The sequence below is a fragment of the Crinia signifera genome, chromosome 3, assembly GCF_055691185.1.
Source record: "Crinia signifera chromosome 3, ASM5569118v1, whole genome shotgun sequence".
Taxonomy (NCBI): Eukaryota; Metazoa; Chordata; class Amphibia; order Anura; family Myobatrachidae; genus Crinia; species Crinia signifera.
This window is the reverse complement of record NC_139219.1, coordinates 240,420,864-240,442,345: the sequence shown is the minus strand read 5'-3', so window position 1 is coordinate 240,442,345 and position 21,482 is coordinate 240,420,864. Positions and strand designations below refer to the sequence as shown.

Here is a 21,482-nt window from a genome sequence, read left to right as displayed (position 1 = left end):
GTAAAGTGGGAATGACAGATTTTGGAATCCCCCGCCTACCTAGTAGCATGGCCTCAATAGCCACGCCATCAAATGAAGATGCGGTAAGTCGGGGTAGACGAATGGACCTTGCCCCAGTAGGTCGTCTCGAAGAGGACGATGCCATGGTCAAACCACCAGGAGACCCTGAAGGTCAGCACACTAAGATTTACAAGGCCAATCTGGAGCCACCAGGATAACGATAGTCTCAGATTTGATCCGTTTGAGTACCCGTGGAAGCATGGGAAATGGTGGGAACAGGTAAATGAAAGGAGTAATTCCAAAGGACTGTCAGGGCATCCGTCGCCACTGCCTCCGGGTCCAGAGTCTGAGAGCAGCTTGTATTTCCGCCTGGGAGGCCATTATGTCTGTCTATTTGAAGCAGACTCCAACAGGTGGACAAGCTGGGAGACCTCCGGGTGGAGAGACCACTCTCCCGAATGCAGGTACTGGCGACGGAGATAGTATGACTCCCAGTTGTCCAAACTCAGAATAAAAGAAAGCCGAGAAAGCAGAGCATGGTGTTCTGCCCACTGAAGTATTGGGTGCACCTCCTGCATGGCACTGTGGCTGCGGGTCCCACCTTGCCATTTGATATATGCCACCACGTGGCATTGTCGGACTGAATGCAACCTACTTGACCTCTAAGGAGAAATTCCACTTTGAGTAAGGCCAGACAGAAGGCCAGACAGATAGCCAGAAGTTCTAAAATATTTATCAGGAGCCGCAATTCCCAAATGGACCACCACCCCTGGAAGTGAAGGCTGAGGACAACTGCGCCCCAGCCCAAGGCTGGTATCTGTAGTGACCACCATCCAATCCCAGAGCCCAAATCGGAGGCCCTCCAGAATATGTGAGGTTTGAAGCCACCACTGCAGAGAGAGAGAAGAGTATCCGGAGAGAGGATCACTAATATACATGGGCATCTGATCACTGAGCCAAAAGGTTCGGTTATGAAGACGGCCAAAAGGGAGAGCCACGAAGGTGGCCACCATTTTCCCCATAAACAAAATGCAGAGGTGCACGGATACTCTGAGGACGGAGGACTTACCTCGTAAGGTATTAAGGTGGTGTCTAAAAGTAGTCCCAGAAAAAAAGGGGATTCGCTGTAAAGGACACTTGGGATTTCTTGAGATTCAGAACCCAACAGTGGTCGAACCAAAAACTGACAAGTCGAATGAACATCGCGGTTCCTTGTATGGTGCCTTTATCAGCAAATCGTCCAAGTATAAAATAACATTTTTTTCCTTGTGCATGAAGTGCTGCTGTCATCACCGCCATAATTTTGGTAAAACACCCAAGGGGCTGAGGACAGATCGAATAGCAAAGCCCGAAATCAGAAATGCTGAACCATCACAAAATGGAGGAACTGTTGGTGAGGCTCGTAAATTGGCACATGTAAATAAGCAACCTTGATATCCAGCAATACGAGATGCTCCGACGGCTCCAGGCCTGAAATGACGGCACAAAGTGACTCAATTTTGAATTTGTGATACGCCACATAAAAGGTTCAAGGTTTTTACATTTAAAAATAAGCCACAATGAACAGTCAGGTTTTGATATCACAAAAGAGGAAAATAGAATCCCTCTGTCCGATGCTCGGTAGTTACCGTCACAAACACTTGGGAGCACAACAGCTCTTGCAGTGCCTGAAGAAGCCTGGACCAATCTATTTCCCTTTAATAAAAACGATGGGTTGGCGGATATGCAAATTCTATCCTGTAGCCTTCGGAGATTATGCCCAGAATCCATCTGTCCCTGCAGGACGCCTCCCAAATGCCCTGGAAATGCAGCAGGCGAGACCCTACCATGGGATCCGCATAATTAGGAAGGAAGGCGGTCATGCCAAGGATTTGTTGACAAGATCCAGCGGCTACCGAAGCGTCAGAGACTGTGAAACCTCTGTTTCTAGAGGGGGTATATGCACCTCTGGACGCCTCTAAATTTGGCAGTGCCATGAAAGGAGCAAAAAGACAGCCCCTGAAACTGCTTTCTAGTTAAGGGAGCCACGGAGGAAAGAAAGGTAGACTTGCCCCCCGTGGCCTGAGCAATAAGCTTGTCTGGCTCAGATCCAAACAGAGTTTCGCTAGTTAAAGGCAAAGCCTCCACTGCCTTTTTAATCTCAGCTTCGGCCTGCCAAGACCTAAGCCTCAAGGAATGTCATTCTGTGACTACCAAGACGGATATCCTACCTCCTAAAGCTGCCAAATCTCTATTAGCCTCTCCCAAGTAAATTGAGGATTTTTGAAAATGTTCCAAAAGAACTAGCAGCTCTTCACTAGGCCTGTGCTCTTCTAGGCCCCTGGACAAATCTCCCACCCAGGTCTCTATGGCTCTGCAGACTCACGAGGAGACAAGGGCCGGATGAAGAAGCACCACCGCCATGGAATAAATATGTTTGATAAACAGTTTCTAAATGCCGATGCAGCGCCTCTTAAGACAATAGCACCCGGACTAGGAAGAGTCACTTTCTTAGAGAGTTTAGAAACTGAAGCATCACCTTGAGATTGAATTTCCGGTACTTCTTTACTTTCACGGCGCCAGCATGGCGCCGCGCGCGTACTTCCGGGTTACGCTCGCCACTAATTAAGTAAAATAAACTAAGTTAACGCCATGCCAACATGGATAGTTCATACCTCCACTATCCATGTTGGCATGGAGTTGATTTTAATTAGCGTGGCGAGTGTAGCGAGCCACCGAGCCCGCAGCATGGGCGAGCGAAGGGAGCCCCGCAAGGGGACTCTGACGCGCGGCGCCATGCTGGCGCCGTGAAAGTAAAGAAGTACCGAATTTCCCACTTCACTCTTAAATCGTCTGAAAAAGTGATTAAAAATACACAATGATGGAGACGGGAGCCAGAAGCTCTGGTTCAGACACATTTAGAGTAAGTTTAATCCCCAGAATAAGGGCATCCAACTGCGCACCTTCTTGGACATCCTCCTCTAAGGCCTGAACAGGTTCCTTGTCCTGAAATTCTCCCTCCTCAGGGATATCGTCCTGCTCCTCTTCAGGTATCAGTCTGCAGAACATACAGGATGCCCCTCTTATTAGGAGGAGGGAGTCCCCCAGTGACCTGCGAGGGGATTTTAACTGACCTGGGAAGTGAATCCACTGACTTAAGTCTCTAGCCCAGGCAGGCTATGCAGAGCTAAAAGATGAAAGCTGGGAGTGTAACATTTCCCGATCTCTGTGGGACACAGCTAACAAAGAGGCAGAGTAGATTTAAAAAACTGGTAAAACCCCCCAGTGTTTAATGGGGTAGATGGCAGGTCAGAAACAGCCTCAGTCATCTTTCAACAGGCTTCACATAAAGGCACACCATTAACGTGCGGTGTGAACGGTTCTTTACATTGCTTACAATTCAGGGCTCAACAAACCATGGGCACCAGGTCGCCACGGCAACCAGATTCTTCTTCCTGATGACCAGATTTTTGGGGGAGGAAGCAGAATCTGGGCTTGGATGGGTGGGCTTATGGTGCAGTTGTCACCCCCCTCCCACTAGCTGTATAGGAGCCAGAGGCATAAGAAGGTCCATCGCGGTGAGCGGTTCGGGAGCCAATCAGAAGTGGCAGTGGTAGCTCGACTCCTGATTGGCTATTGGGCAGATCAAAATGGCTTGCGGTCATTGGGTGAGATTTTAAATAGCCGTGCCGGACCTGCTCTTATACAGAGAGGGGGAGCCGCTAGTCTGGACAACCGCTCTTCCTAGTTCGCCTGCCCTCCTCTGCTCATTGTACTCTAGTGCCCATTATCCCAGCTCTCCCACTCCCTGCACAGGGCTCACCGTACTAGCTGCGGTCTGTGCAGAGTGCTGCAGTTACTGAAGCTGCCATTCAGCGTCTGGTGCCGGCTGTGTAGGAGCCGATCCACTCACATGGATGCCACTGTCACCTCACACCCCCAGGCCATTGCGGCCACCTCCACATGGCAGTCCGGCCAGCGCAGCAGCATGAGCACCCTGCTCTGCCCAACCCGCATCTACCGCCTGCAGGAGAAAGGGGAGTTGCAACAGCTGAATGACCACCTGGCCATCTACATAGACATGGTGCGGAGCCTGGAGAATAAGAACAGCGTGTTGCAGATGCAGGTCACCGAGCAGGTACATGTTAATCCCTGGCAGACCATAGTAACCCAATAGCAATAAGCATTTAACCCTGGCAGAGCATATTAATATATCTAGGTACGCCTCTGCCTGGATTCCTACAGTATTAGTGATTATTAATTATGTTTCTTTTGTAACAATGGGGGGGGGGGGGCACCAAAAATATCAGTGTACTGGGCCCCAAGATTTCTGTTGTCAGCCCTGGGCATAATGCCAAATATTGCCCGTTCTGGGGTTACCAACAGTGCTGAAATCACGTGTTGTGTAGTAAATCACCACACCTGGGTCCAGAAACTCCTTATTACAGGACATTTCCATAAACAATGAAATAACTCTGCCTCCTGAGCCCCACATTGAAGGCACAAGTGCCCAGTTAATAGCCCATCATGTACCTACAGTGAAAGGTAAGTTCTATGTATAACATTAAGAAATAGTTCAACATAAGAGGCAGCAGGTATCAATTTAATAGAGGATTCTAAAGTTCTCAACAGTTGTTTTGTATTTACTTTATGAAGATAGTCTCTCCATTGTGCCATCCCAGTTCGCAGGTCATCATGTTGTAGGGGGTTATGAAGAAATTAATAATGAACGGAGATTGCCTTAAGAGAGGCATTTTCAGGTCTCAGGAGCATGTCCAATGGGTTTGTGTAGTCCTTGGGAGAGAGCACCCACACATACCTCCCAACATGACCCTTTCCACGTCCCTCTTAATGTTTGATTAACATCACCTTTGTGGAAGCGCCATTCTTATCAATTAACCCGTTCAACACAGATGAAGGTAATCATACATTACAAGGGAAGTCCAGGAGCAGAGCATTGTGTCCCTCCTGGAGAGGGTCATGTTGGGAGTATGGCCACATAGTGTTGTGCTTGGAGAAATGCTAAAGGGAAAGACTGTAAAACTGGATATTTGGTTTCTTAGACTCCCTGTTGACAAATTGCCCCAAGTTAGTAATCCCATGGTGCTGCCACAGGGAAAATGGATAGTGAGCTGTGCCATGTTGAAACTGCGGATTAGAGATCAAGGGGAGATGACGAGAAATATATGGGTTCAATGATTGGTTATGGCGTAGTAGATGCCATACTTTGAGTAGCGGTTTATGCTGTATTGGGAGAGGCAATTCCTCATCATGCCAATGTAGAAAAATAATTATTCTACAGTATCTCTATTTAAAAAGGTGGATTCAACAGTGGTGTTAGCATACATATCCTTGCCATGTAACCAATCCCGATGGTAACGTAGGTGGGAAGCGTGGCTTATATTCAGTAATATTATGAAGATTAATGCCCCCATTCGATCTGGGTTGTTGCAATTTTATCAGACCAATCCTTGCTCTTTTTCCCCATTCCAAATAAATGTATGATCTTATTAATTTTATGTGTGTATAAAATTAAAATTCATCAATAAAATTGTGAGAGATTGAAAAGGGTATAAAATTCTTCGAAAAAAGGACCATTTTGACTAAATTAGCTTGACCTAGGTATGATAATTTTAAATGCCTCCAGATGTTGATGTAAATTTGTATTCGTCAAATAATAGTGTTCATGTTAAGATCATACAAACTGCCCACATTTTCCAGTAAATGGATACCCAAATAGGTGCTGGCTTTCTTGGCCCTTCGAATAGGTATATCGGCGTGCCATGTCATGCGAACATAGCCTAGTTTTAGATAAACAGCTGTAAGTTTTTCAAAATTAACTTTGAGACCATTGATAGCTCGTATCATTTGGCACAGTTTCAGGATTCAAAGACCGCCTAGGGGAGGAAATGAATAACAAAACATCATCTGCAAAAGCAGAGATCTTCAATTTAACATCACGTAATCGAATTCCCTGGAATAAGAGCCAGTTCTGCAACACTCTAAGCATGGAGGTCCAGAGCCAAATTAAAAAGTAAGGGTGAAAACAGGCAGCACACCCTTGTGCCCCTAGTTAAGGAAATCTGTCCTCCTGTGGCGCCATTAACCAACAAAGAGGTTGTTGGCAAAGTGTAAAAGAAACCTAGGACCTAAACCCCGCCTATCTAAAACATTATATAGATAAGTCCACGACATCATGTCAAAGGGTTTGGTAGCATCTAGGCCAGTGGTAGTCAACTCCAATCCTCGAACGCTACCAACGGTTCACATTTTCTAGATCACCTCACATGTGCACTCATTACTGACTGACACATTATAAATGATCCACAGGTGAAGCAAATTACTTTACTTATGATTCTGTGAGGAGACCAGGAAAACGTTAACTGTTGGTAGCTCTTGAGGACTGGAGACTAACTGACATTGCAGCGGCTAACGTCATACAGATCCCATATATCGAGTGCCTGCCCTTAGTGAACTCCAATTGATGCTTAGGGAGCATCGGGCTAAAAGACACTAAAGTCTATCAGCCAGTATTTTAGATAATATCTTGAAATCAGCATTCAATAATGTTAGCAGTAAGAGGAAGGGAGTATAAAATATTTGTCAGGTTTTGGGATGAGGGAAGTAAATGCCTGATTTAAAGTGGGAAAGATGGGGTTATGTTGGATTTGATCATAAAGATGAAGATATGAAGGTATAACATCAGTTTGCAATATTTTAAAATATTCTATGGAAAGTCCGTCTGGACCAGGTGTTGGTACTTGTTTCCTAGCACGGCGCCCACGATTTTAATCTTATGCCATTGTTTTGATCGCATCGCATGCGATGCGATCAAAACGATTTAATTGTACATGCACCCTAATGGGTGATTACTATGTTACATGCACCCCCATTGTTAACGCCATTGCCACTATGAATGCCAACCCAAAGTGTGGCGAGCGCAGCGGTATGCGTCCTCTGACCTTTTCATACCCCCACTATCCACGTCGGCATTGAGTTGATTTTATATAGTGTGGCGAGCACAGCGAGCCCAAAGCGTGGCGAGCGCAGCCACACTATATAAAATAAACTCCATGCCGACGTGGATAGTGGGGGTATGAAAAGGTCGGAGGACGTGTACCACCACCCCTTGCGGGCTCGCTGTGCTCGTCACGCTTCGGGTTAGTGTTGATAGTGGGGGGGTCTGGGGGTGCTTTTAACATAGTAATCACCCATCAGGGTGCCTGTAAAATGTGAAATCGGGTGCAACCGCGTTGCATCGCATGCCATTGTAATGGCATGCGAAGCGACGCGATGTTAAAATTGTATAGGAAGCTCTTAAAACCCTAATATCAGGTCAGATCGGGTCCCATCGCATACCTTAACTAATGGTATGTGATGTATTTAAACACAGAGGATATTGCCTTAGCAATCTCTGCTTCCGTTAACGCAGCCTCCAGGCTTTCTTGCTGTATGGGCGTCAAACAAGGCAAGTTAGCCTCATCTAAAAATATATTGTGCAATGCATGATCTGTAGGGGTTGGTGTGTATAAAGAACAATAATAGTTCTGAATACCGACAAGATGTCAGAGGTCCTAGTTAAAAGTGCCAGTTTGGGTATCTTTAACTGCAGCTATATGGAGTCTGCGTTTAAAAGTCTTAGTCATATTAGCGAATAGGGTACCAGTCTTGATGTCCCAGCGAAAATATTTTTGTTGTGTGTAATCAATTTAATCCACACCTGGGTAACCAAAAAGCTGTCTAAAGCTTGGCGAGTGGAGAGGTAGGCCTGATGGGAATTATCTGTTGGATTGAAAATATAGTTTGTTAAAGTGGCTTGCATAGAATTTTATAAGTCTGTATATTGAGCACCGATTTCTTTGTTTCGGTTCGAGACATAATGTGGCCCCTCATCACCGCCTTAGATGTCTCCCAAAATAGAAAGGGGTTATCCCAATGTTTTAAATTGTCATCTAGGTAATTTGCTCACTTTAATTTAAAATATTGTTTAAATTGGTCAGAATGATAGAGGTAGGACGGGAAGTGCCAGCGAAAGTATGCGATCCTCCCGAACATGCTTCAAGTGTCACAGAAATGGGAGCATGATCGGAGACCACTATGTCACCTATAGTTACTGTCATATTGGAGAGTAAGGAAGAGGAAAGCAAAATATAAAATATACGACAAAGGGACTTATGTACCGCCGAATGAAACGTATAGGCCCTATCAGCTGGATTAAGAATCCTCCAAGGGTCCACCAAAGAGTATTCTGCGAGCATACAGGAAATAAAATTCCAGTGGTGCCTAGAGAGCATTGAGGATGTTGAGCATTTGTCTAAGGATGGATCAGATACTGTGTTGAAGTCAGCACCCACAACTAAATCATGATTGGGTCTAAGTAAGAGCTGGGAAATGGTCTGAAAAAAAAGGCATGCGGATCTGTAGTTGGGGAATAAATATAAACTGTAATAAGCATCATAAATCTGAACATCCAGCAATAAGTATCTACCTTCAGGGTTAGTGATTGTGTTATTAATGGTATAAGGTAGTCATTTAGCAAAAAGGATCCCCATGGGATTTAGATGGCGACACGCAGATACACACTCATTAATCCAAATATCATGTAGAGAGGATTGATCTCCCTGTTTCCAGTAGGTCTCTTGATAAATACTATATCAGGTTTATGTTATTTAAGAGAACTTGAGATTTTTTTTCTGCTTAATAGGAGTATTCAGTCCCCCTACTTGGCTACTAGATTTTAAATAAATTTGTTGAGTACTGGCTTATATGCAAAAAGATTCAGGGAAGCCTTAGTAGAAGTGTCATGCTTCACAATACACACTCAAAGCAAACAACACTTCTTACACCCCAGAAAGAGAGGAATACGCATATAAAACCAATAGGGGGGGGGGGGGGGAAGAGGAGCCCACCTGTCCCCGAATTGAGTCAGCAGTGCAGTATACAGGGATATTCCTGAAAAACTCTCCACCACTCACCCAGCATTTGTGACACTGCTCTGAGGAGGAGGAAGCGGTCCAACTGTTCTGGAAGTTCTGTAGAGACACAGTCAGGATGGAAGAGCACAGTGGGCTGTACTGGCACCTAGATGCTGAGAGGACTCCGGCAGAAGCTCAGCCCCCTCCTTCCTCCTGCTGCGCTGAACACAGCGGTGCTGCAGCATACAGTGCGCTTCGCTGGTCCAGCTGTCACCCAGTGCATTGCACCTACAGGACCTCCGACGGGTGACAGACCACGGACCCTTAACGACAGTCGCACACAGATGCGGAGGGTCCCCGGTGACTATGGCCAGGGTCAGAGGCACACTCTGCAGGAAGTGCCACCCTGTCTGTTTCAGGAAGTCAGGGCCAGCAGCCCAGACTGCCTGAAACACACACAAATATAAATACATAAATAAAAAACGTTCAAGATTAACAGGCAACATCAAAAGATTATGTTAACAGGACGAATATAATATAACAGTTAGTGCACATATACCAAACTACTTCTCAACTTACAGCATGCTTAAAATTGATGTATAGAATTTAAGTATAAAAAAATTAGATAATGGTCAAAATCTTAATTGGAAAAACACCTACTGTACCTCATTTGTAAAGCCAGGTTTTCTTGATAGTTTGATAATGCCATGTCAGATACGGTGTCTGAAGAAATAGAAGCTGGAGATGAAGACCTTTCTTTATCTTCTAGAATATCCACTCTAACCAAAGAGCTGAATTCATCCTCAGAGTTGTCCTCCGATACAGAACCAATAATAAAGCGAGAATGATTCAGGGCTAGCATTTTTGCGTTAGGCAGAGACTCTTCCATGTTTTTTGCAGGGTAGCTTAAAAAGCATTCAATAATAAACAAAGATTAATAGTTGGTTCTGCCAGGCAACTTCTTACAGTTCTATATACTGTATGGGCGACAAAAGCATACTGTATGTGCATCCTCAAGGCAGCATAGTGCCTTAGCAAAGGCAAATTCACTCTCTAATGGACAAAACCATATGCAGGTGGGGCTGATTTAACATGTGCAGAGGGTTAGATTTGGGTGTTATATCGTTTCTGTGCAGGGCGGTGTTGGGTGTTATATCGGATGTGGATCAGTTGGTCACCAGCAAGTTGTTAAACAGTCATTAAGTCGACATGCAGGAAGGTCTACATGGGTTAGGTTGGCAGGGTCATAAGGCCGACATGTGTAAGGTCTACAGTGAAAAAGTCCACGTTTTTTTTTCTGTATTATTTTTTTATTTTTACCCTTATGTCCTAGTGGATGGTAGGGCATGAAATACCACCTGTCGGCACATGTTGTGTCGACATGGACACCGAAATGTACCACCATGTCCCTTCGCATGGCTCACTGCACTCGCCATGCTTCAGGCACGGGGCCTCGCTATGCTCAGAACACTATTTTATTCTCCCACCACAATACTAGGGCATGAAATACCACATAGGCACATGTCAGCTAAAAAAAAAAACCTAACCTATTTGGTGGTGACCCAATGAGCGTATTCCGCTATATTGTTTCTGTACTGGCTGCTATATTTTACACTGCAATATAGATATCAGTTTGAAGAACAAACCTAACCCAGATCGAATGCTCTCTACACCTGTTATATCTGCCTCCCTGCAGTGCACATGGTTTTGTCTATAAGGGCGGGATGTATTACTATACATCGCCACCCTTCGCCAGCGCATATGTTCTAACATATGCAGCTGGCGATGCGGTGACGGAGCCCCCCCCCCGCGATACCTGTACTCTGGTGTGGTCTGGGGTCTCCATCATCTCCCTGCCGCCTGGCTCTCCCCTCACGCCGACAGCTAAGCAGGCTGTCCCCGGCACCTCCTCCTCCCCCTGCAGCCGGAAGGACCAGGTAAGCAAGAGGGAGAGGGGGGGGGTCGGCGGGTTTGCTGCGGAGGCGGCGAAAAGAAGCCCATAGGCTTCTATAGGGTATCGGCACCCAAAGGTGGCGCTACCCTTCCCTGCGGTAACGAGGCAGCGGGGTTTTAATACATAGGGAAATGCGGTAAAACAGGGGTTTTACCGCATATTCCCCTTAGTACATCCCGCCCTTAGAGAGTGAATTTGCCTTTGCAAGTAAACCTAAATAATCCTATAGGTAGAGAACGTGTGTCCTGTTGTGGTGCACCATAAAGAATTAATTAGAGCCAATAAAAAGTAACTTTTAATTGATTTGTTTAAAACTGCGAAATATAAAACCAAAAACCAAAGATTGACAAACAAAGTGAAAAATAGTGCATGTTAAAAACAGCACATGTGGGGACTTGTGTGTCTTCAATCAGTCTTTTAATTGATATATTCCTGTTGTGTTGCGTATTATTTAGAGTTTGTCAATCTTTGTGTTTTGGTTTTATATTTCGCAGTTTTAAACAAATCAATTAAAAGTTACTTTTTATTGGCTCTAATTAATTCTTTATGGTGCACCACAACAGGACACACGTTCTCTTTCTCTGAATTCTGATACATCTCCGTGTCAGTGGTAGCACACCCCTGAAAGAAACAAGGAATCATCCAACCAAAAGTGGTATGCAGTCCACTATTTGTCGACACATGAAAAAAGACATGTCGACCAAAATCATGATTTTTTTCATAATTTTTTTTCCCATTAAAACCAACTTGCTCATACTTTACAGTCCCAGTGGGCATAGGGGGAGAATTTAATAGTGTGCCTAGCGCAGCATGGCAAGAGCAGAAAGCCGGCAGGAGCAGGCTGGAGGTGGGGACCGGCACGAGATGTAGCAGCAGGCAGGGAGCGGGACCGCAGATGCAGAGCAGAGACCGGGGGCACGGCGGAAGAATAGAAAGAAATCCTATTCAAAAGACTGGGCGGCCGCTGATTGGCTGAGAGCTCTGCCAATCAGCAGCCACCCAGTCTTTTGAATAGGATGGTTTCTATTCTCCCGCTTGCCGTGGGGACCACAGAGCAGAGTCCATGGTAGCGAGCGGTAGCAGCGGGAGAATAGAAACCATCCTAATGAAAAGACTGGCGGCCGCTGATTGGCTGAGCTCTCAGCTAATCAGCGGCCGCCCAGTCTTTTGAATAGGATTTCTTTCTATTCTCCCGCCGTGCCCCCGGTCTCCGCGCTGCATCTGCGGTCCCTGCTCCCTGCCTGCCGCTACATCTAGTGCCGCTCTCCCGGACCTGTCCCCACTCCCAGCCTGCTCCTGCCGCTCCCCAGGACCTGTCCCCACTCCCAGCCTGCTCCTGCAGCTCCCCCGGACCATTCCCCCCTCCCCCAGATGGCTGCATATGATTTATCTTATGTGCAGACCGTCTGACATCTGGATCTGATCGGATGTCAACCCTTACGCAATTTGGAAAATTTCACCCGATTTCTAGGCCCGATCCTCCAGAATTGGGTGAAATCGGGCCCAAATCGCGTAGTGTATGGGGGCCTTAAAAGGTGCCCATACACTATGCGATTTTGGTCTGATTTCACGCTATTTCAGCACTTGGGCCAATAAATCAACCTAAAATCGCATGTGTGTGACATTTGATCTGATCCAGTGTGCAGTGGACCGGATCAGGTCAGACGTGCAGCATGTACGATGACGTCCGACCTCTGGCAGCGGGTGGCTATTAAAATGCAAATGACTAGCCGGAGGTGAACAGTGCAGCAGCGGCTATTAGAATTTAAAATAATGTGTCAAATGAGAGGCCGGCTTCCGATTGGCTTAAGCACTATCAGCCAATCAAAAGCCAGCAATCATTTGACACATTATTTAAAATTCTAATAGCCACCGCTGCCCGCCCACTGCACTAATCACCACCGCTGCGCCCGCTGCCAACCCCACTGTTCCTCTCCAGAACCACAGACTGCCCCACTGTTCCTCACCGGCACAGCTGATGCACCTGCCGCCCTTCTGCTCCCCATTTTTTTTACATGTGATAAATCGCATGCGATTTATCACATGTAAAAAATGGCACATCAAGTGCTAAATTATATGTGAGCCTCCCATGGAGCTGCTGGGCAGCTCGCAGAAGAATTGAGTCTGACTTGTCCTCAGGACAAGTCAGCCTAATTTATAGTGGCCCTTCGTGCTTATTTCACATAAGGCATATTGCATTAAATTTATCAAACCTTGACAAAGCGTATGTAATTTATCTTACTAATATACACATTACCATACCTCCCAACTTTTGTGCTGGTGAAATAGGGACACTCGCGCGGGTTCGTCCGGAAAGGGGGCGGGCGTATGTAAATGAGGGTGCGGCTTATGCTAATTAGCTGCTACCTCATTTTCATACGAGAATAGACACTGTGCGCATGCGCACAGCGTCTATTCTATTAGATTGGGGGGTCTCCCAACTGCCACCCCCTGCAGCGGGACAATGCCTGCCACGGGTGGGACAGCGGGACAGGACCCGAAAATCGGGACGGTCCCGCTGTAATCGTGACAGTTGGGAGGTATGCATTACTTGTACAATACATTTATCTGATGGGCCCTCTGCCCTGTCCAGGGGCAACAGCAGCTTCTTATGGTCTTCATTATTATTATTATTTTTTTAAAATGATTATTATTTTCCCCAAGGGGGAGACGGGAGTGTCAATTACACTCTAATCAGGCTGTCTGGCTGCTCACACTATCACAGTAGAGCTGGTTCCCTATAGGGATGGCCATTGATTATTGCAAAGCATTGATTGTTTATGGCCAATGTCAAATACTTTTGCCATCGATGAGGGAGAATCAGATAGTTTTGCTCCATCAATGGCACAGCACAACCGATGTTTTGCTGTTTTTTTTCCCCTCAAAGTGCCGGGACATGAAGCATAGCTCGGAGCATCCCTCGGCACCAGTGAAGCCCTGCACCTGTGTTTTAATTGGCCCACAGGCCAATCAGTCAGTCAAGACCAAGGATAGGTAAAAATATCAATGTCATCCATTGCATATTTTAACAACAATCGCTGGACAGTTGCACTATTTCCCTCAATGGCAATGATGGCTATCCCTAGTTCCCTATCAGAGGTATAGGCACTGCAGAAGGAGCAGGGCTGCCAGCAACCAAGATAGCTGCCGCAAGCTGAAGGGAGGAGGAAATTATCAGAGCTCCCGGACGCACATCAGCCGCTGCTGCCTCTCAGGTGGAGGGAGATCCAAGTATAATGGTCCCTGGCTGGGGGTGCCTTTAGCTCACAGGGACCGGCCCAACGTTGGTAGTATGTTGCAAATGGTTGCCTCTGGCTTTTATATCCAAGGCATTTCTGTTACAGCTCCTTTTACTTTGCGGCTAATTTCCCACTAACCTGCATTAACCTACAACAGCAGTTCTCAATCTCTGGGTCCTGTCCCAAAAGTGGGTCACGACTCCATGTTGCTGACCATCAGGCTGATGGCTTTTCTAAACTCAGTCAGTGATTCAAAGAGTCTAAAAAATCTGTTGAATGGTCTGTTATTTTAGACCCATCACTTTGTGCCTCCACAATGCTGCCATGCCTGTGCTGTCTGCTGACTACACATGTGATGTGATTATCACCTGCAGTCACTTGCTGGGGTCCGGTCATTATTTTTATTGTCTGATGGGTTCCCAAAGCAAAGTAGTTTGAGGACCCCTGACCTACAAGTACCCAGAGCAATGCGTTAACATGGTTGCCACACCTGTAGTCAGTACTTTCAAGCCGGGTACACACTAGCAGTTATGCTCCATGAGCGATGTCAGCAGTGTTTTCCTTTGTACTGCGGGGCAAACGATATAAAATAAACCATTATATGGTTGTAAAACGCCTGTTTCAAGTAAGAAAAGTGTGAGCATCATATTTCACTAAAAAAAAAAAGCATACCTTTATGGGTGAATACAGTGCATGTTTTATGTAAGCACTTCTTTTGAAAGAAAAAAATATCACAACTACTTTACAAAGGTACCTTTATGAGCTTTAATATCACAGTGTTGCATGTAAGCACTCGGCATACGGTCATATGGTCGACCACACTTGGTCGACAGTCATTATTTCGACACGGGTCAGGTCACTGTTTTTTGAGCCGACAGGCAGAATTTCATGCCATACCATCCACTAGGGTGTGGTGGGAGAATAAAATAGTGTGCCGAGCGCAGTGAGGCACCGTACCCAAAGCATAGCGAGCGATGCGAGGGGCTGCGGTTCACTTCCAACTGTGACCACATCGACTGTCGACATTCGGGTCAAAAAAACAGTGAAAAACCCATGTTTGACCCAAATACCCGTCGACCAAAGTACTGTAGACGAAACGATCCATACCCTAAGCACTTATCATACGGGATTCTGTATGAAATCCCGATGGTCAAAATACAGACAGTTATTGACCGACGGTCAAAATCCCGGGTGCCGGACGGGGTCCCGACAGTTGGGATCTCGTCAAAACACCGACAGCCGGGTTCCCGACGGCCACCTGCTATTTTCCCTCGTGGGGGTCCACGACCCCCATAGAGGTAGAATAGGTGGCTCGAGTAGCGAGCCACCGTGCCCACAAGGGGCTTAGTTGAGCTCACCATGCTGTTTGGGTCCGGCCAGTAGGGATCCCGACTGTCGGACCCCTGTACCACACCCAAAATCCCGACATGGTCAAAATCCCAACATACAATGTAGAAAGGAGAAAAAAAAGTCGACAGGTCACGAGGTCAACTTTTTCACTGTTTTTTTTACCCGAATGTTGACACAGTCGACAAGGACACAGTTGGAAGTCAACCGCAGCCCCTCGCATCGCTCGGCACACTATTTTATTCTCCTACCACGCCCTAGTGGATGGTAGGGCATGAAATACTGCCTGTCGTACATGTCGGCTCCAAAAATAGCCGAACGAAAGCCATGTTGACCTTTTCTCCTGTCTACATTCTATGTCGGTATTTTGACCTTGTCGGGATTTTAAATGTTGGGATTTTGACAGTCGGTCAATGGTTATCGGTATTTTGACTGCATCCTATCATACGGAATGCTATAAGAAATATATAGTAACATTTATTTCCATATAAACTCATCCATTTTGTAAATTATTTTTTTTGCGTGAATCTGTTGCATTATGAGATCCATAATTTGATGAAAATAACCATATGAAAATCAAAATTTTATATCATGTCAACCTTTTGCCTGTGGACCTTCCCATTGTCAACCTAATGCTTGTGTCGACCTAATGACCCATACCCACGAAACTGGGATGAGAGAAAAACCCTTGATGTTCTCTCACTGTGGTTTATTCAAGTACATTGGGGCAGATGTATTAAGCCTTAACAAGAGATAAATGCAAGGGTAATAAAGAGAGATAAACGACCAGCCAATCACCTGCTAACTGCCATGTTACAGGCTGTGTTTGAAAAAAAGTCAGTAAGGAGCAGATTGGCTGGCGGTTTATCTCTCTTTATCACCCTTGCATTTATCTCATTAAAGCTTAATACATCTGCCCCATTGTCAGTATTTACCTGTTACATGTTTGTGTGCCTGAGTCCAATTATTTAAGTAAAAGTTTTAACAATAGAAAAGTGGGTACTTGTTTAGTTTCACGGCGGGCGATCTATCCGATGCAATTTTTTTACCTGTTCATAACCCCACTATCCACTACGCATGGAGTTGATTTTATATAGTGTGGCGAGCACAGCGAGCATGAAGCGTGGCGAGCCCCGCAAGGGGACGCAGATTACTGCGCTCGACACACTATATAAAATTAACTCCACGCGTAGTGGGGTTATGAACAGGTAAAAAAAAAAAAATCGGATTGGCCGATATCGCATCCAATATATCGACAGCCGTGAAACTAAACAAGTACCGAAAAGTGCCCCAACAAAAAGAGTATACTGTACCTGTACTTTCCTCTGTACTTTTTGCTCTAAACCATTACTCTAGGATAGTGTCTAGATCAGGCATTCCCAACCACGGTCCTCAAGGCACACCAACAGTGCACGTTTAAAGCTGTGTACACACGGGGGCAATAGGGGCTGAAATCGCTGGAAATATGGTCGCTGGCGCCAGGTGGGCGCTCCCGGTTTCAGCCCCTTTCTAATCGCTGGTCGCAGGAGCTTGCTCCTGCGACCAGCTAATTACCTCTGCGGCACCGCCAGCAGAGGTTCCTTTTCATCAGCGACCATCTCTGGTCGCTGATGCAAAGGAGACACTGGGCAATATATTGCTCAGCAATATATCTTCCCCCGTGTGTACAGGGCTTTAGTGATATCCAGGCTTCAGCACAGATTTAATCAGAATCCCTCAGATACTAATTAAGCCACCTGTGCTTGAGCCTACAAAACCTGCACTGTTGATGTGCCTTGAGGACCGTGGTTGGGAATGCCTGGTATAGATCCCCTTCAATTTCTAGTCTCTACCTGTCCAATTGGACATAGAGTGAGAATATAATAGTGTGACTGACCATGCAAACCATGCAAGGGGACGCAGTACTCCATGTCGACAAGTTTAAAAAAAAAACAGCTATGAGCTAATAAATGGAAAGGAACACCAGTCATGTGTGTTAGTAAAGTATCTGTATAACTATCATGTGAAACACCTTGGTGTGGTGCTATTAGATATCAGCAAAACTTGATAGATATATATTTTTTTAAGGCACATACTACATTTAAAATTTAAATACATTACTGCATTCCTGCAGACGGCGCCTCAGACACAGTACTATCATTTCCCTGTACAGTGACACCTTAGTGATGGGCGGCACCGGGACACCCCAGGGTGGAGGGTAAATAACCTATCACCATGTGCTCTACTGTGACAATATACCAAGTCACCCATAGGACCTCCCCTAGGTGCTACTACAACAAGCACATAGATGTACATACTATGAACATAGCCACACATGGATGCATCACGGTGTCCTGCGGGCGGCTCACAAGTCCTCCCCATGCCGTGAGCCTCAACCGCTCAGGCCACACAGTGGGAGATGTCAGCGAAGCGTAGACACATGCCTCCCATTCATTCACCGCAATAGCCGCAACCTTCCTGACTCCCACACACAAGGCACTCACCCAGCAGCGGCTACAGAGGAAACAAGTGACAGGGACGGGGTCTTCGGCGGCCGCTCACTCGCTAGCCACTAGCACCATAGATTAGCACAACACAGAAGGATGCTACAGCGGCGTCTCCTAGCGCAGGTTCTAATCCACCATCGCCCGGCCTCCTTGCGGCTGGAGACCGCCCCCTGCCCGTCAGTCTCAGCCAAGGAGTGGTGTGATCGGGGTTACCACAGTGCGTGCAGCTCGGAACCCCGCCCCGAGGAAAGGCCACACTTCGGCTTCGAATGAGTGACAAGGACCAATAGGAAGCCGGGGTATGTGTGGGGGCGGGACCGATATAGATGGTACGAGCGGAGAGCGAGCCTCTCTTTAACTGAAGAGGGTGGACCGCTGTCATTCATGGCTGCTACTGTTTGCATCTCATGTAACCTGTCTGGCGGAAAGGTTACTTTAGTTTATATACAGTCGTCTATAAATATAGATCGATATATACAGGAACATATATATTTATATCTGTCTGTAGCTATTGATTTATAGCTATTTATATATATACATATGTAGAAACATCTCTACAGAGAGAGAGAAAGCTAAAGTACAAAAATCTTTCTCGGATCAGGGACAAAATGCTCTCTTTCTGCACTTCCCTATTAAGTTATGATTGCCATTACCTGTGGCAAAACACCTTAATTGATTAATTAGTGCAGTGCAGGTAATGGAAATTAAGCGGAAAGACCAGATAGAGAGCATAGTGTCCCTCCTGGAAATTGGTAATGTTTGGAAGTATACAGGCCCTTTTATTTATTAAAAAAAAAAAAAAACACATAAAACTTGCATTTAAAAATTAATTTGATTTTGATGCTAAACTTTACTAAATGTTACAAATCAGCAAATAGATAAATATTAAAATAAACAAACAAAACAAAAACAATATAATTTTTGGTACTTGTTTCCTAGCACGGCCACAACGATCATAATCGCGGTCATCGGGGGTAAAATCGGGGCCATCGCGGGCATCGCATGCGCAAAAAAATCGGGTGCGATGGGCCAGACGCGATGCCCGCGATTTCCCCATAGAGAACAATGTTAAATGCCTCAATTTACCCGCGATGACCACGATTTCCCATAGGAAACAATGTTAAATGGCTGAATGTACCCAAATTATCATAGGAACAATGGTAAATGGGCCAAAAACACCCCTGAACATTGAAATGTCCCCCCAAAAGTATTTTACGCCACGACGTGATCAACGTGAACCCGAAGCGTGGCGAGCGGCGGCGGTACGCGTCCTCCGACCTTTTCATACCCCCACTATCCACTAGGGCGTGGAGTGAGAATAGAATAGTGTGGCGAGCGCAGCGAGCCACCGAGCCCGAAGCGTGGCGAGCGGACGCGGATACCTGTGAAGCCCGCGAAGGGACGCGTTTACCTGTGAAGGTATCCGCGTGCGCTCGCCACACTATTCTATTCTCACTCCACGCCCTAGTGGATAGTGGGGGTATGAAAAGGTCGGAGGACGCGTACCGCTGCCGCTCGCCACACTTCGGGTTCACGTTCATCGCGGGGTGGCGTTAACTACTTTTGGGGGGACATTTCACTGGTCAGGGGGGTTTTTGGGCTTTCTGGCCCATTTACCATTGTTCCCTATGATGATTTGGGTAAATTGACCCATTTAACATTGTTTCCTATGGGAAATCAGGGTCATCGCGGGTAAATTGAGGCATTTAACATTGTTCCCTATGGGGAAATCGCGGCCATCGCGGGTGGACCATTTAGGCATTTTTAGGCGCACACGACGCGACCGACCCGATTTTTCACTGTTTTCAATGCATTTCAATGGAAAAATCGGGGGCATCGCGTCTGTCGCGTCGCAGGCCACTAAAATTACACCCGATGGCCAAGATTTGTGGCCGTGCTAGGAAACAAGTACCTAATTTTTTTTAAGGCTCCCCCTGCAAGTCGGAAAAACCATACCTACCAACATGACCCTCTCCAAAAGGGACACAGTGCTCTGTTTCTGGACTTCCAATACAGTATATGATTGCCATCACCTGTTTTCAACAGGTTAATGGATAAGAAAGGTACTTCCACACAGGTGATTGTAATCATAAATCAAAAGGGAAGTCCAGAAACAGAGCATTCTGTCCCTCCTGGAGTGGGTCATGTTGGGAGGTAATTTATCAACATTTTATCCATGCTATAAGTGAATTTGGTACTTATATGTTAGTTGGGCGCCCACTATAGTTAGTACGCTCATACCCCCACTATCCATGTCGGCTTGGAGTTGATGTTATATAGTGTGGCGAGCGCAGCGAGCCACCGAGCACGAAGCGTGTCAAGCGCAGCGCGGAAAACGAAGCAAATAGCTTTGGGGGTGCCCAACTAACATATAAGTACCGTGAATTTTATAGGACTATTTAAACGGGATGCGGTCATTTGGTCTACACCATGATGGTTGACAGTCATTAGGCCGACATAGGAAAAGGTTGAAATGGGAAAAGGTCGAAAGGCCATTAGTTCGACAGGTCAATAGTTCGACAGATCATTAGTTTGACAGTCAAAAGGTCGACATGGGGTTTTCCACAGTTTTTTGAGCCGACGTGCTAACAGGCAGTATTTCATGCTCTACCATCCACTAGGGCGTGGTGGGAGAATAAAATAGTGTGCCCAACGCATAGTGAGCGAAGCGAGGGGATGTGGTGCACTTTAAACTGTGTCCATGTTGACTGTGTTGTCAACCTTTTGACTGTCGACCTAGACATTGTCGAACTAATGACATGTCGAACTAATGACCTGTCGAACTATAACCATGTCGACTTTTTCCCATGTCAACCTAATGGTGTCAACCTAATGGTGTCAACCATCATGCTGTAGACCAAATGATCCCAACCCATTTACACAGTCCTATTAAATTCACTTATATCATGGACAAAACTATGGTAAATTACTTGGATATAGATATACAGGTGGTGAATAACACATTAGAGACCACAGTACATAAAAAACAGATCAGGGGGGCGTGGCTTGGTGGCCATCAGAGGCAGACGCTAAATACCTGGGCTCCCGTGGATCTGGCTCCCAACACCAGTTTTAGGCGTGCTACGGAGGTGGTCCTCGCTCCCCAAAGCCCCACTGAGGTGCCGGACAAGCCTGCAGTGGTTTGCGGGAGGCTGCGGAGTCGGGGTGACCGTTTACAGCCACCCGTGGATTGCGGCCTACCCGCGGCCTAGAAGCCTGGGCCTAGATTTTCTCAAGTACCCTCACCACGGGCTCCATAGCGGGTGCGTGCCGCCGGAAGATCCGGGAAGCCTCCTGAACTCCTTCCCCCACACTGGGCTCCCTCCAGGTGGCCCCCAGACTGGAAAACGAGTGTTGAGTGGCCCTGCTCCCCCATCAAATCTCTCCCTGCATACCCTGTCTGAAGCGGCGGCCATCTTGGAGGTGGCAGTGACAGGCTCCACAGGTTCCACACTATAACTAAAGAAGCCTGTCCTGAGCTGTCTGGCCCTGACCTACGTAATAGCCCAAATCCTTTGTGCTGCACAGGTTGTGCACCCCGGATGTTCCTGCTGTGCCCCCC

The 21,482-nt window shown here is 46.5% G+C and overlaps 2 protein-coding genes across 10 annotated transcripts in view; one reads left to right on the top strand and one right to left on the bottom strand.

Annotated features, from left to right (window-relative positions):
* Positions 1–18,161, bottom strand: part of LOC146064344 (acetyl-CoA carboxylase-like) — a 103,475-nt gene extending 85,314 nt beyond the window's left edge. Inside the window, exons 1-2 of one of the 2 annotated variants that reach the window (XM_083177728.1) lie at positions 17,918–18,161; positions 9,560–9,799 (exon numbers count right to left, since the gene is read on the bottom strand). In XM_083177728.1, the coding sequence (XP_083033854.1) occupies positions 9,560–9,783 (224 nt within the window). In that variant the 5' untranslated portion in view covers positions 9,784–9,799; positions 17,918–18,161. The remainder of the gene's footprint in view (positions 1–9,559; positions 9,800–17,917) is intronic. The other variant, XM_083177730.1, reaches the window with a different exon arrangement.
* Positions 1–21,482, top strand: part of NLGN1 (neuroligin 1) — a 966,435-nt gene that overhangs the window by 766,883 nt on the left and 178,070 nt on the right. The gene's annotated exons all lie outside the window — the stretch shown is intronic.